The sequence below is a fragment of the Eptesicus fuscus genome, chromosome 10, assembly GCF_027574615.1.
Source record: "Eptesicus fuscus isolate TK198812 chromosome 10, DD_ASM_mEF_20220401, whole genome shotgun sequence".
Taxonomy (NCBI): domain Eukaryota; kingdom Metazoa; phylum Chordata; class Mammalia; order Chiroptera; family Vespertilionidae; genus Eptesicus; species Eptesicus fuscus.
In genome coordinates this window covers 9,909,674-9,925,495 of record NC_072482.1, presented here as the reverse complement: position 1 = coordinate 9,925,495, position 15,822 = coordinate 9,909,674, and the positions used below count along the sequence as shown (strand labels likewise).

The 15,822-nt window shown below is 51.7% G+C and overlaps 1 protein-coding gene across 2 annotated transcripts in view; it reads right to left on the bottom strand.

Annotated features, from left to right (window-relative positions):
• Nucleotides 1–15,822, bottom strand: part of DAAM2 (dishevelled associated activator of morphogenesis 2) — a 103,920-nt gene that overhangs the window by 13,064 nt on the left and 75,034 nt on the right. For both annotated transcript variants that reach the window (XM_028161174.2, XM_008151943.3), the window contains exons 7-15: nucleotides 14,936–15,046; nucleotides 13,604–13,707; nucleotides 12,494–12,560; nucleotides 11,379–11,496; nucleotides 9,403–9,541; nucleotides 7,496–7,554; nucleotides 7,171–7,355; nucleotides 6,302–6,598; nucleotides 1,977–2,084 (exon numbers count right to left, since the gene is read on the bottom strand). In XM_028161174.2, the coding sequence (XP_028016975.2) occupies nucleotides 1,977–2,084; nucleotides 6,302–6,598; nucleotides 7,171–7,355; nucleotides 7,496–7,554; nucleotides 9,403–9,541; nucleotides 11,379–11,496; nucleotides 12,494–12,560; nucleotides 13,604–13,707; nucleotides 14,936–15,046 (1,188 nt within the window). The remainder of the gene's footprint in view (nucleotides 1–1,976; nucleotides 2,085–6,301; nucleotides 6,599–7,170; nucleotides 7,356–7,495; nucleotides 7,555–9,402; nucleotides 9,542–11,378; nucleotides 11,497–12,493; nucleotides 12,561–13,603; nucleotides 13,708–14,935; nucleotides 15,047–15,822) is intronic.

Genomic DNA, 15,822 nt, shown 5'->3' with positions numbered 1-15,822 from the left:
TCCCCATCAGGGCCAACCAACCCAGCTGCTGGTCCCAGGCTTTCCTCTCCTCCGCCTGGAATCTGCCCAGAGGGCAGAGGGCACTTTCCACCCCATGAGTTAAACTTTCTAAACAGGAGAGGAGATGCACAGAACTTGAGCAGGATCCTCTGGAAGTTGCGTTCCTTCAGGCAGAGGGAAGCAGGCGTCCCTGAATTTTGCTTCCCATCCCTTGCCCCTCACCTGCCTTTGAATCTCTCAGGGCAGCTGAGGAGGTGGAGCTCACCCCCTCACCCCCCGCCCGTTCTCCCTTCCTGACCCTGATGGAGCTGAAATCACTAAGTCAGAACCTACTTGGGACAGAAAGGGAGACCCACAGCTCATAGACCTCCCTCCGCCCACAACCACCCAGGTCCCAAGACAGCGAGAGGAGGCGACCAGCTCTGCTGCTGTGAATTTAACCCTGACCACTGAGTGACAGGAGCCTGGATGAGCTTTGCACCCAGACAGGATGCTGGACTGTGTGGGCTCAGAGCAGTGAGGGGGGGAAGACTAGGGGGCTTTCTGTCTAACTCCTCTCCACTCACCAAATGGGGAGGCCCCAGACCCAGCCTGTCCTCAACTCCACAGCCCCTCTTTCCCTACTGGCCCCCATCCTAGCCCTGCCTCAGGATCCTGGAGGAGAAGCTCCAACTCGATGGAAGCATGTGACTGGCCACGCCTGGAACACCTCCTGCAGGCATGCCCTGCATCCCCAGGCCCCTTGGAGCACTGACATGCAGGAGCACCAGGCCCTCAGGATGCCTCCAGTCGCTGCCTGTGCCCATGCAGCCTGGCATGAGCAAGGGCTGAAAATGCCTCCTGCAAGCAGATGCCTTGAGCACCCACATTTAAATGATATGAACAACCATCTGGCTTTTCTAGAACCCCCAAACCGGGCCAGAGCTCTTCCTCCACCCCTTTGGCTAGTCCCCTGGGAGCAGGGACACCTGCCCTCAGCCCCCACTGCCCTCAGGGAGGGTCAGCTTCAGGCCTGGACTTGGCAGGAAGAAGTGGGGAGCCTGGTCACTACATCCAGGCCAGGAGGGCACAGCCCCATCACTGGCACATGGGGAGTCCTCAGGGCCGTAACCCTGGGCTCAGTAGAGAAACCATGGAAGAAAAGAACATAGCCCTGAGCGGAAACAGCCCCTGGAGGCAGGCCAGAGAGAAAGCCAACCCTTCCAGGCCTGGGCTGGTAATGCCCAACTGGACTTGGGGGGCAGCCCCCAGATGTGCTGCTGCAATGCAGATTCCTGGGCCCCAGCCCACTTCCTGACTCACATTCATGTGAGGATGAGGTCCATTTTTGGCAACTCCACAGGCACTCAGCATGGTTAAGATCCCTGGCTCGGGAATGCCCTGTATTCTGCCACCAACCCCACGCCCCCTCATGCTGCTTACTTACTCGTCAGCACTCTGTACCCACCGCCTGGAGAGTGAAGCCCAGGGCCTCTGCCCACCTGCCCGGGCCTGGTCCAGCCTCAACCCCTAACATGACCTTGAAACATTAGCATCCTCTTATACCCTACTCTTGGGGGTGTTGAGAGATGAGAGTATATAGAGAAAAGTGGTTTGAAAGTTAAAATGCCTTTTAGGTATAGTCCTTAAATCCTGCGGCCAAAGAAAAAGCAGTATCAGCAGTGGCCAGGCCCTCGGACTCTACCTCCAGTGCTCCAGGATGAGAGAGAGAAACCACCACATGCTCATTCATCACTTGATGTGTGAATGCAAACTGTAATACTATGGGATGTCTCCTCTCCTGCACTGCACACCTCTACTTCGTATCTATGTTCCCAGCACGCACCTGGGACCTGGCAAATGATCAAATCATTCAACACATTCAGGATGGAGGAAGGGAGGGGCCATGTGTCAGACACTGTGGTTTTATTAAGGCACAAATGTGAAGTCAAGGCTAAAAGTCAAGATCCAGGAGGCTCGAGGGGGCGGGGTCTTACCTGGTGCCTCTGATAGGCTGAGAACATTTTCTCAAAGTCCTGTAGGTCCAGAATCCGAAATATCTGCATGTCATCAATCTCATTCCATACGGTGCCAGGGACACGCTCCTAAGATTCGGGGCGGGGAGGAGACCTATGGTTGACTCACTTCCTTCTCTGTGGAGATGGCTGGTGCCTCCCTACCCCCACCTGTCCCCAGGGGTACACATCCTGACAGCCAGGCGGCCAGGCCCTCAGAAGGGGGTCATTCCTCCCCTCTAACCTCCACCCTTCCTCAATACTCAGCCCCAGGATAGAGGCCAGAGACAACCTCCTTCTCCGCCTGTCCACGTGGGGCCACGTGTAAGCACGTTACAGAAATCAGCGGGTGAGCTGAGTGAGGGATGGGCGAGTATGAAACTCCTTCCAGAAGAGCAAAGCCGAGCCAGCGCTCTCGGGCCCTCCCCCTGAAGGCGGGCCGGCGGGGTCAGCGGCAGGAAGAGTGCCCACACATATTGGGGATCCTTAGCGCAAACGATACTTCCTGCATCTGAAATGGCCATTTTCTCTCCCTGGGGTTTTCCTCCCACTTTCCCAGATTCCCAGAAAGCGGACCAATGTCAAAGGCTGGGACATCCTGTCCCCTCCAGTGACTGCCGGGGCCAGCGAGACTCTGCCACAACCTCCCGTTGGTCAGGGAGGATGGCCCCTGGCTTATGACTGGGAAGGGCCCAGGAGTGTACATTCCAGGGCTCCTCACCATAGGCCCCGCCCACCTCTGTTAGGACCCTTGCATTGAACCCCCCCCCCAGGGGCCTAGGAAGAAGGTGTCAGCCTCTGGGGAGGAGCTGCCAGCCAAGCCAGGCCACTCGAGTGGTCCTGAGGATGGCTTAGAGGATGCAGACCAGAGGTCCTCCCCGCAGGTGCTCCACCCCCTCCTCCTGGGAACCCACCTCACCTACAGCCCTGCTGACTTTCAGGTAGGGTCTCGCCTCACGCGTCCTCTGGCTGCAGGGCAGCTGGGGAGCCTTCCTAATGCCCCCGCCTCCTCCCCCCGCGTCCCCCTCGGCAAGGCTTGGAGAGAGAAACATACCTTTCACTCACTTTTATTTTCTTAAACTCTGGAAAAGGGGAGGCTAGGCTAGAGCAGGGGGTGGGGACATTCCTGTGGCCTTCCTAAGGCCAGGGACCCTCTTGTGGAATGCCGGGCTGGGAAGCTCGGAGCGGCAAGGGATACAGGCAACTGGCCAAACCCAACACAGACACATTCTTTTCATGGCAGAAGCAGCCACTGTGTGTGTGTGTGTGTGTGTGTGTGTGTGAGTGTGTGTGTGTGTGTGTGTGTGCGTACGCACAGGAGCACGCGTGGGGTCGGGGAAGAGGAAGGGGCCTGGGGAGAGGGGCCAGGCTCCTGGAATGGGGAAGGTAGTAGCAGAGAGGAGATAGTTGGGAAAGGAATTGGGGCAGGCAGGGGAGAGAAACTTCTAATTCGGTCCCCACCTAAACTCAGGCCTGGGGTGCAGGTGGGCACACTGGGAAGGCTCAGAGAGGTGAAGCTTCCCATTGCTCCTCATTCCCGGTGAGGCCAGGATGAGAAAAAGGGCAGAATGAGAGGGTGGGATGCTGAACGCTAGGAAGAGAAAACAGACTGAGGGCTAGCCTCTCAGTGTGTCTTCCCAAATACTCGCCCTCCTCCATATTCTCCACAGGAACTCCTAGTGGGGTGCGCTGAGTCTGGAGCCAGACCGGGGTATGTCTATTCCAGTGTTCTCCACACCCTAAATCTCACCAAGTCACCCTAATGTGCCTGCCATGCCTCATCTTCCCCAAATTTAGTTTTTACGTCACTCTGGCTGAGACCCCATCACCTGTGGCCTAGATTCCTGGAGTTTCTGCCCCTCAGGGACAACTTGTGTATGCCAGGGAAATCTTTCTCAACGCACATTTCACTGTTTCCCTCAAGGAGCATGCGGGGTCAGCGAGACCAGGCTGGCTTGCTCTGTCCCTGTCTCGTCACTCTGTGGGACCACTGGCAAATGGAGGGGCCCTGTTCTCTTCTCATGTCATAGGGGGGAAACTGAGTCTCAACAGTGCTTATTTACTGAGCTAAAGTATAGATTAAGTGAGATAACATACTCAAAGCACACATGGTAGTGCCACCAACAATAACCAATCTATTATTATTACTAGAGGCCTGATGCACGAAGATTCGTACAAGAATGGGCCTTCCTTCCCCTGGCTGCCAGCACCGCCTTCGCTCCAGCTGGAGCCACCTTTCCACCTTCCCATGCCACCCAGAGGCCTGGAGCGGCTGGGGCGGTGCAGAATGTCTTTGTCCCGCCCCACCCCCAGCTGCTCGGCGCCTGCATATGCAAATTAACCCATCTTTGTTGGGTTAATTTGCATATTCACTCCTGATTGGCTGGTGGGTGTCTGATGGTACGGTCTATTTGCATCTTACTCTTTTATTAGTGTAGATTATTATTATTATTATTACGACTTCCTATGTGTTAGTCACTTGGCAAGTACCTTATATGTATTAAAACCACCTTTGCTATGGATGTCATAATTACCCTCATCTTACAGATCAAGAACCTGAAGCCCAAATGATGAAATGACCCCTCGCCATGCAAGTCAAAGCTTGCGGCTGGGATAATAGGTTCACAAAACATCATTTGACTCCCCGCCACCCACCCTGGCTAAGAATCATCTGCAGCTCCCAGGACTGCTCCCCGATGCCTATTCCACCAAAACAGTGCTTTCCAGTCTTGGCATGAAACTGGCCTGTGCTGGGTCCCTGAGGAATTCGGTAGGCTTTATTAGTACTGGACCTCAGAGAAAATCCTAAGCACGAAATTCTATATGATAAAAAATGTTGCAAAAATATTTTGCCTTGTCTGTATTCCTTAATTGCTAAGGTACCTAATCAACTTTTCATGACATTTTAAAATCATAAATTAAAAGTTATAAGTATAGGAGATGCAGATTATATCTTTTTTACGACAATTTAAAAACATCACTTTTGATTATGAACTATGAACATTCCCACACAGCCTCTGGCCTCTGGTTCTGCAGAGCTGGTTGCCGGCTCACATGCCCTTGGCCTTCCTGCCTTGCCTCGTAACCATGGAGAAGCATGCACAGGGCACAACTGTGCAATGCAGCTGCCACCAACTTCAACAATGTTGCTTCAACGTGCTGCCAAGAGGTGGCTCTAAAATTTTAATAATTCAGGTTGACGGTGTCATCAGAGGCCCAGGAGACTACAAATGGGCTGTATTCATGCATCATGTTTCTACCTAGGTCACAGAACCAGAGGTGGAAGGAATCGTAGAGATCACCTTACAGACAAGTAAATGGAATGTAGACAACATGAGTGGTTTCACAGGCCACACAGTTAGAGCCAAACTGTGTCTTGTTAGAGGGTAGAACCTCTCCTTTAGTCCATCCTCAGGATCTAAAAGTGTTTCTCTGAACACACTTTCTAGATCCAAAGGTCAGAGGGCACCCATTACTCTCAGCTCCAATCATAGCTGTTATTGAAGGGTGAGTGTAAGTCAGGCCAACTGAACCCATTTGCCTTATATGTGTTTATCTCAGGGACAAAGTCACTGGTCCTCTTAATAGGACACAGTATAGAACCAGATGCAGAGCTTGACCCAGGCTGCAACTGGCCTTCATTTTCTAGGGGTTATGTGACCCAGGACATCTATGCTCTATGATCTTGAACGTCCGACAGAGAAATCAACTCTACACTTGGGCCTGGAATGGGTGACTAGTGGGTAATATTTGTGAGGGTCTCTCACTGCTGAGCCATCTAGAAAGTAGCACCATTCTCCTGGGAAGATGCCAAAATGGCTATATCTTGGCATCAAACTCTTCATTGCAAGGGTGTCATAGCCCCTGTCATGGCCTCATTTCAGTCCTTGATCTTTACCATCTCAGTCCTTGGCCCAAGATCTTTGCCCAGATCTTCTACCTTTTTTCTCAGATTGACCCTGTCCTTATGGTTCCAGTCCAGCCCTTGTCTTGTCTAGAAAGCACCCCTGCTTGGCCCATGCACTTGTATCTATATTACTCCATTAATCCTCAGCACACATAGATTCCTTTTGTAGGTGGCTTGGGCAATGTAAGCATTACCACATGACGAGCCATGTCCTCCCAGGGTAGAATGTTCTTCCCAGTGGAGTGAGCTGCCTGGCATCAGCAACCCCATCTTTTGCATCCTCTATGTCTACCCTTACACCCACCAAAGAAAGAACCCAGGGGATAGATCTCCAAACAGTGGGGCTGACTGCCCCCCAGCTGTAGGAGAATGGATGCACTGGCCTCTCCTGGTTACTCACCTCATTCAGCTTGACCCAGTTGAAGGACTTCAGTGGGTGGGAAGGTTGGGGGACACACTTCTTCCTGAGTGAGACATCACTGCTGGGGAAAGGGTCTGGAGGGACAGGCAGGCCAATGCCGAAGCAAGGTGGTGCGCCAGGAGGGGTGGGAGGCCCACCAGGTGGAAGGGGTGGTGGCGGTGGGGGACAGCAGGTGAATGGTAAAGGGGGTGCAGGTGGAGGCAGGTCATTGGTTGTCATCGAGGAAGTCAAGGTAAGTGGGCCTCCAGGGGGAGGTGGGCAAGATACAGGTCCTGTCTGTGAGGAGACAGAAAAATCAAAAGAACGAAGCCTTCAGCAATGATACCTTTCAGGTCTCCCACTATTATTCCTTTCCTTACTCTTATTCTCCATCTACACTAGATCCCCCAATCCTACTCTTATCTCCCACCTACATTGAGCCCCCATTTTCTCTCTGTATCTCAAACATCCACCACACACACAACCACAGATAGACAGACACATAAGTCAAACACTCACACACAGACACTGAGCAAAGTCAGAGTCGTCACAATGCAACAGCAGGGTTGACACAGAGAGTTGTGTAGGCCATGACCTGCTGAGGGCGGGGAAGCCACAAGCCCACCTGCACTCTACTTCCAAGGTGTGCTTCCTGGGACAGCACCACTCAGAAGAAGGAGCATTATTTTTTCTAAGTAACACAACAGTGTCACCCTTACAGCTTCAGGAGCCCCCTCTATGCGGGGATGAGGCCCCCCTCACTTCTCCCTCATCCCGGGATCCTTGGGCCCTCCCTACACCTGCTCTTCCCTCCATATCCTGAAGGTCTCGGCTCATCTATGTGGAAGGAGAGGAGAGTGCCCACGTACTGAGATCTCACTGAGTTGGGCTACTAGCTCAGCCACTTGTCCCCGAGCCTGGCGCAGCTCCTGGGACTCTCGGGCCAGCTTGTCCTTCATCTTGTTCAGCGTCCGCATCATCTCTTCCTTCTCCAGAGTCTTCGTCTCACATTCTCGCTCCTTCCTCTCCAGCTTGCTCACCAGTTCCGTGTGTTCTAGATGATGTGGGGCAGGAGAGAAAATGGAGAGAGAGAATGTGAGTCTGCATGTGGCCCCCTCCAAAGGAAATGGGTCCTGGGCTGGACAGCGGAAGGGGTGTGTGGAGCATGCAGCAGGTTTAGGCAGAACTCCTCACCTTTCCGGAACTTCTCTGCCTGGTCTCGCCACTGCTTCACTTCATTCTCATTGATGAGCCTGGTGGGGAGCAGAGGGAGGGTCCTGTTGAACGCTGGCACTCAACCTCCCATTGGTGCCTTGACCCCAGTCTATCTGGCCACATCGAGGAGGGCGGGGTTTTGACTCTCCAGATGTTCCTCCAGGTCCCCATCCCTTCCCAGTTCTCACTGTGTGTTTCTCCATGGACTGTGAAAGCTACAAGGACCCCTAGGTGCCCTGTAATCTAGCCCCTTTGTGGAACAGTTGAAGCTCCTGAGATGAGACTGGAGACAAGATTTTAATGGTAGAACTAGGCCCAAATCTCAAGCTTCCCTTAGCTGTAATGATTTGTACCCCTTTGTAAAAACAGGTTTTTGCATTGACAGAGATCAAAATATTGGCACTACCATGGTGCAGGCTTCCAAAGACCAATGTGCAAGAGTGAGAGAGGTCACCCATTCCAACACAGAATGAGGGTGAAGGGGGCGGGGGTGTCTAAATTATAAGAAGTCCTCATTCGCATCAAACTCTTGCAACCAGATAAAAGTAAGCTTTCATTTAGACATCAAGGTACAAGAGAGGTGAAACCCCAAGGTGAGACCCCAGTAATCATGTCTTTGGTAAACCTGAGAATGTGGAAGAGTGAGATCCATGACTCTTGGCCTCCTCAACCAGGCTAAGACTGTAAACAGGGGACAGCGTGGAAGGGAAATAACTTGTGCAGAGATTTCTTTGGGGAGAACCACCGCCATCGTCCCTGGGCTGCTACCTCCTTCACCACCATCTGTGAAATGGCTTCTTTGAGCCTCTCAGAGAGTTTTGACCTAGGTTCCTTGACACTGGGCAGGAGGCATGGTGGACTGGGGTCTGACCTGGGGCTGGGCAGGTCCAGAGAGTGAGGAAGCATTAAGCAGGACAGCGCTGCTGAGCAGGGGCCCACCAGCTCTCCTAGAGTTTGTTGACAGTAGCTGAATTGTTTAAAATTCATTTTCTGCTTGTTGTTGAAATGCAATACAACCAATCAGTGAGAGCCTATTTAATCTCCTTAAGGGCAAATGGCTCAGACTTAGGCTGAAAAATAAGTAAAAGCTTGAAATTAAAAATGTAAAATTCAGTGTTTAAAATTAAAATTTTATGCTGAAAGATAAATGTTTCAAATTAAAATTCAGTGTTTAAGTTTAAAATCAATATTCAGAACATAAGGTCTGAATATGATGGATGTGACTTGGAACTTGCTCTCTGTGTTCCTCTGTACCCAGGGTCAGACAAAGCCTGTAAGGTCAGAATACTTCAGGCTGTGCCCTCCTTGTCCCATAACCTCATGGCTAACGGGTCTTGCCCTGCATCTGCGGTCGGAAAACCTCTAAAGGGACAGAGGTTTATATACTGTGTACAGTCTCTGCTGCATATTCGTGTGTGTGTGTTTTTAACAACCTTTTTAAAATGTAAAATCTCTTCTTAGCTCATGGACCATGCAAACACAAGCTGTGGAATTCGCCCACAGGCATGGCCTGCTGACTCCTCCTCTGTGCTGATGAGTTTAAACTTCTCCTCTATCCACTCCACGCAACGGACCAGTGAGAGGTGAGTAACCGTCAGCTGTGCTGTCCAATATGGTGGGCACTAGCCATATGTCATATGGTTATTTGATTAAAAGGAAATACAATGTAAAATTCAGTTCCTCAGTCACATCAGCCACATATCAGTGCTGGGCAGCCACGTGTGGACAGAGTGGATATGGACCACTTCCATGGTCTCAGAGTTCCTTTGGACAATACTGCTCAAGGCCAGTGTGGAGATGTCTGGGGTGAGACGGGGAGTGAGACCCCCATGTAGGAGAGAGATGAGAAGGAGAAGGAGGACAGGTGAGGGCTGGCCACTGCTCACATGTTGACGATGTTCTTGACGTTGAAGTTCTCCAAGGGAGCCAGGTCAGGGTCCACACCCCGCTCATCCTGGAGGACAATCTGCTGTAGGATGCGGTCCAGGAGCTGCCACTGCTGCAGGTAGCCGCCGTTCCGCTTGTCTGAGGGACACAGGCATCGCATCTACACTGAGCCCTGGAGCCTCACCCTAGAGTCACTGCCTGGGCCCAGGCTGGTGAGATGCCCCCCACTCCCTTGGCAAGCTCCCGGTCTGATGTGGGAGGCAATGCAATTGCTGATGATAGAGAATCTCAAATCCAGTCATTTCTTGATTATCAGTGACTGACCCTCTGACTGTGTCAAACCTCTGGACATATTTCTCTGAAATGCTTCCTATCTGCTTTTCTTCCCTGTGGGTACCCAAGCATCTAAGGCCTTGGGAATGCAAATTGCTTTTTCAATTACCTTAAGAAAAGCCTTTCAGAAGGCAAATCTACTCCAAAATATTACATGCTGAATAATGAAGTCTGCAGGGAAATTTTTTAAAAAGAATAGGTTTTAGGGCAATATCTATGCTATTGTTCTACAGAGAAAGATGGATGGAAACTAACTGCAGGTGTGCACAGGGAGGGAATCAGACTGCATCGGAGAACTGGTAATGGAACCCAGGAAGATTTGTTTTGTTGAAGGTGACCCTGAACTATGAAGGCAAAGGCATCGTGGGCATTGCGTGTTGTGCCCGATATCATGATGTCCCACTCTCATCCCCTCTACTCATCGTCTGGCTGGGCATAGACATTTTCCGAGATTGAAACTCTTCATTAGTTCTTGATCCCCAATACTTCATTTCTGCTGACCACCAAAGAAGGTCAACCAGCATGATCCTGACCTTGAAGTCAAATCATTAATGCCTACAAGATGGAAGGTCATGTCTGTAAAGCCCCTTCTAAAGTCGATAGAGAGACCCAGACACATGCCCATGGGACACCAAGCACAGGGACCTGGGACAGAAGTCAGGTTTCCTAGGACCTTCCCGTGTCTTCCATGAAGACCTCTGCTCTGACTTACGGAGAAGAACTAAGAGCTGCTCAGTCCCAGCCACCGTGTCTGTTTTTTGTTTTTTTTCCCCCCCACCACTCCACTGACACAGGCATTGCCACGTGGTGTCATGCTCCATTTACCTTTCACCCAGGAAACCAGGGTGGAGCCAGGACACTGGCTCACAGAAGCAGAACACGTTTCATCTAGAGCCCTGGCCCCAAAGAAACAGAAGTTCCTTCATATGCACAGACTGGCTCAGCCTCAAGTTCACCCACTGAAAACAAGATCATAATGTGCACCCTGTACAGCATTCTGAGGTTCAGAGACACTGTGCTAAAGGACCTCACACTGCACCTGGCCCAGAGCTGGCACACGGTAAACTGTCCTCGTCACCATCACCACCTTCACTACCACCACAGAGAGTCTGTCTAGGTTGACCATGATTTTCCAAATATCCCATTTTGTGAAGAGCTTAAATACCAAATGGTACAGTTTCAAGTTGCATGCTGGAGTGGCTTATCAATAATTATGTGTAATTTATGTAGTCACCATGCACACTTGGATCTTAAGAGCTTAGCATCTGCTCCTGTAGATGCTGACATTTGAAAAGAGAGGCAGGGGCAAGGGTGTTAGGGTGGGTTCCAGCAAGGACTGGCTGGAGGAATTGATTTTCAAAAAATTAGCCTGCTCATTGCACATCTGTGCCATCCCCCAAACACAGACCTTTTTGGAACGCCCCAAGAAGTCTGCTCACTCCCCTGTCAGAGCTGTCTGATTTCAGGGTGATCAAGTACTGTTCGTTGGACTGAGATATTGGCACTGCTTGGGACCAAGTCTAGCAACACCCCAAGGTGATTGTGGAAGTCCTGGCCTTAGGAGGGAGGGAAGAGCAGGGGCCTGAGTCCTGGCCAGACCTCCCGGGGCTGGCTGAGGAAGCGGCAGGTGCTGGCTACTCACAGGGCATCTGCAGGCAGTGGTGCAAGACAGACAGCAGGCAGGGGTAGGCCTCCGTGTGCTTCAGCTTCCGGTGGATCAGCTCAAACATCTGGGAAGCACTCTTGGTGTCGATGTGGACCTGGGGGGTTGGAGGCAGCAGTGACTGGGTTGGGGGAGACAGCGAGGAAGAGAATAGGGGAGAGAAGACCCTGCCTCCACCCACTGCACCATCCCCCAGGAGGTCCCACCTTCCCCTGCCTCTGGCCCAGGAGCAAGAGGGAGATATGCTAATTATATCACCAGGGCTTCTCAACCTGGGCCTATTGGCATCTTGGACCAGATCATTTTTGTTGTAGGGGCTGCCTTGCTCACTATAGGGTGTTTGGCAGCATCCAGTGGCATCCTCCTCGCACTAGTTGTCACAACTTAAAAATGTCTCAAGACATGTACATGTCCCCATGAGTGGGGGTGGGGTCTGCTAAGTTGCCCCTGATTGAGAACTACTGATTCAAACCCAGGGGAGGAAGCAGGGACACAGGTGAGTGAAGAAGCACGTGGCACACAGGTCCACAGCCTGGGCTCAGCCCAACGTCTGCTCTCTGGTTGTGACAACAGGCCATCTGCCCGGTCTCTCTAACCTGCTTCTGTGTCTATAAATCCAGGAACTTTGAGAGAATATACAGGATGGTGGTTCGTGACTGAAGCACCACCCAAAGCAGGTTCCTATTTGGATGGGGATTTTATAGTACAAAATTTAAGCAGCAGAGGGCTACTAGGGCTAAAATGAAAATATGATTGTGTTTGCTAAGCATGATCTGGTGCGTGATGGGAGGAGGTGACTCAGGATTGCCAGAAGGCAGGGGAAAGTAGTCCAGGAGCGGCATTTGAGACTACTCAGCTGAAAGAATGTCTCTCTTTCCTCTGGGAGTTGTGACCCGCTAGTGGGTAAATACTCTACCAGGTGAAACCCACCAGGTGAGGCCCACATACTGCCGGGCATCCAGAAACAGGACCTGGCATGGGGGGACCCATCAGGGAACCCAACCAACGCTAGACCCACCAAGCACAGGATCTGTAGAAGCGGCTAAGGGGCCACCTGGACCGCCACAGTCACCTCACCCCGGCAGGCTCCTCACCATGTCAAACCTCCTAGCTAGCTCCAGGTCATCCTCATTCCGGACCATCTCGAAGAAGTCTAAATGCCTGGATAGGATGGGAGCATTGAGAGCGCAGATATTAGCATCAGGATATCCTTGAAGGGTTACAGCCCCTTCCAGCCCCCACCAGCTAAACCTGAAAGCTTCATTCAGGTGAGGTCAATGCCAAACCAGAAGGAAGCAGCTGTCTGTAGGCAACACGCCCCTGTATAGACTCCCAGGCCCTGCCCTCAGGGAGGTCAACCCAGCACTATTGACACTGGGGCTAGATTACCCTTGGTTATGGTAGGCTAACCTGTCAGTTGCAGGCAGTTCAGCAGCATCTGACCTCCACCCACTAGATGCCAGTAGCACCCCCACCTTCAGCTGTGACAACCAAAAATGTCTCCAGGCATTGCCAAATGTCCCCTGGGGTGGGGGTAAAATGCTCCCAGTCAGGGACTACTGTCCGATATATACCTTCCCAGTGTGCTCATGCCGTCCCCATGTCAGCCCTCAAGGTCAATCTCCCTTATTTTCTACCCCTTCACTCTCCACTCCACTTCCAAAGGATTCATCCTCTTTCCCTTAAGGTCCAGTGTAATAAAAGAGCCTGGACCCATGGGACAGAACCAGAGGGGCTGCTAGTAACACACGGGAATGTAACGGTGCCCTTGAACAACAAAGGGCTTTATGGCTTGTCTTCTGAGTGGGCCATTTCTGTTGAGCAGGAGCACACTGTAGGACATTTGGCATTCCTGGTCCCTAACAACCAGGCAGTCTGAAAACCAAACAACACTCCCACATGTTTCCAAATGCCCCTCGAGGGGCAAGTACTGCCGTGGTTGAGGACTACAGGGCCCACCTGTCTATAACATCAGAGATGAGACAGCAGGTCAGCAAAGAGGACAGGTAGGGATATAGGTAAGACATGGGACAAGAGGATGGGGAGCTACAGCCCGCCCCGCACACAGGGCTGATTCTGCATTGATGTTGGGTCTGGCAGGTGGTCTCCAGTGGGAAGGGCTGCCCCCATGAAGGTTGTGACCCTTACCCACCAAGGCTCTGTCCCCATAGGTCTGCCATGGGGATGGGTGGTGTGGGCCTTACTTGTCCAGGATGGCATTCTCGTGCTGCCGGAGTTTGTCAATCACGGGCTGTATCCCCAGCATCAGGAACTCGTACCGTAGATGTAGGCGGAACTCCAGATTGTCCTAGGGGGTCAGCAAGGAAGGACCAGACTCTTTGGTCTCAATTTCCATAAGAGTCCCCAGGGGACCCTCACTGCCACTGCAGTCATCATCCCACCACTTGTGCAGCCCACTCAACTGGAGCTGCTTCAAGTCCCAGAGCCCTAAGGAAGGGTGGGAGGAGACAATGTTGTTAATCCTTGTCGGTCTCCTGCCTCATCTCCGTTGAGTCTCATAGCTTTTGGCCTCAAAGGGCAGTGTTGTACAGTGATACAAAGCACAAGCTTTGGACTCAGACAGATCTTGGTTCAAATCCCTGCTCTGTCACTTTTACTAGTTTTGTGACTTTGGGAAAGCCTTAGTTTCCTCATCTGTAAAATGGTCATAATATTACCTACAGCAAGCATGTGAAACTCAAAGCCTAACACGGGCCAAATAAACGAGGTATGTGGCCCTCGGGCCGCGAGTTTGACATGCTTGACCTACAGGAATGGTGTTAGTAAATATTACCTGATGAGTTATGGTTAACCAACTAATCAGAACAGATGTCAGTCATAAATAGCTAGTAATGACAAAGGTGTTGTCATCATCTTAGGGACAGATTATTCCCCAATTCCACCTCATCTAACTGAGGTCATGAGGATTGGGTGAAAAACAAAACAAAACACCAAAAACATGCCGGCAGAAAAAAGGGAAAAGTACAGATTCTTAAAGTGCCCCTTTATCCTTCAATAAGCTGACCTTGACTGAGGCATCTGACTAATTATTCTTTAATTATTGCTATTTTTATGGTCTGAAAATCCCATTCTGACCCCAAAGGAAAGAAATAAGAAACCAGGCCTCCTGACAGAAGGTGCTAGAAGAGCATGACTAGCCAACCCAGAAACCAGTCCACAGCAGATCTTTAGAAAACTCTAAAAAGAAGGGCCAACACTTTTCCTCTTCCCATAAATAATCCCACCGCCCGAAGCCATCATCAGCCAGCCACGGTGGGGTTTGTCCACGACACACATAATGCACGATGCTACGTGTGCAGGACGCTCCCAGAAGCCCCTCCTGACAGCAAGGTTAATGACAAGCTCTTCCTGCTCAGCCCAAGAGAAGGCAGCAAGAGGTGCTAAAGACAATGATGGCGGCGGCAGCCACCCAACCAGATGCTTGGCCCTCCCCTCTGCGACTTCCCCAGGAGGCACCCACGCTAGCCCAGGTCCAGAAAGTCAGGGCGCAGCAAGGGCGGGGAAAGATGCCTCACCTCCCCGGCGCCAGCATTGAGGACGGCGTTGATAAAGGACATGATGGCTGTCTTCAGATTCACTTCATCCCGGTACCGGCCCAGACTTCGGTCCAGTTCATTCAGCAGGGTCTGGATGGGAAGGCAGCACAGGAGAGGAGAGGGGAGCTCAGGGTCCTAGAGGTCCAGCCTCTGCGCCTTCTCCCCTGCCATCCCAACTAGCAGAATGCCCTGTCCATTCTCTCTACCCATCAATCCAACTTATCCGGGGCCTTCGCCACAGCTTCTCCATGCCTGCCCCAGCCCTGCCTTACTTCCTCTCCACCCAGCCTCAGGCTGGGTGATTTTGCTGGGCAGTGCTGAAATTCTGCTCCGGCACCTTACAGCTCCTCCACAGCATGGCCACTGCCTTTGTCTCTTCCGTATCTTCTGCAAAAGGTCAGGGGCCACTTTTCACACACAGTAGGTGCTTATAAATGTTTGAAGACAGAATAAACAAATAGTCTATCCTGGTGGATAAACCACAGAGTGTAATGACAGTTCACATCTACGGAGACTTAACTCTACGCCGAGACACGTGATACTCATTGTCTACCTCACTGGCACGTTTCTGGGGCAGGCCAGGGAGAAGAAAAGAGAATAGCCTGGCCTGAGCTCGCAGGACTGTTCCCAGGGTCCCCGTAGTAGGCACGGGCCAGGCACAAGGCCTAAAATTTTGAGCCCAGCAATTGCATGAATTAGACAATTCTTCCCTGAGTCCTTCTAATGAGCCAGGTGCTGGGCTCAGGGAGACAGAGCCATGAAAATGAAACAAACCACTATCCCAGCCTCAGGGAACCCATGTACGAGCAAGAAGTCCATTTTCCTCACCAAAGCCCTCTCTGCAGGTCCCTCTGCAAGCCCGCCGC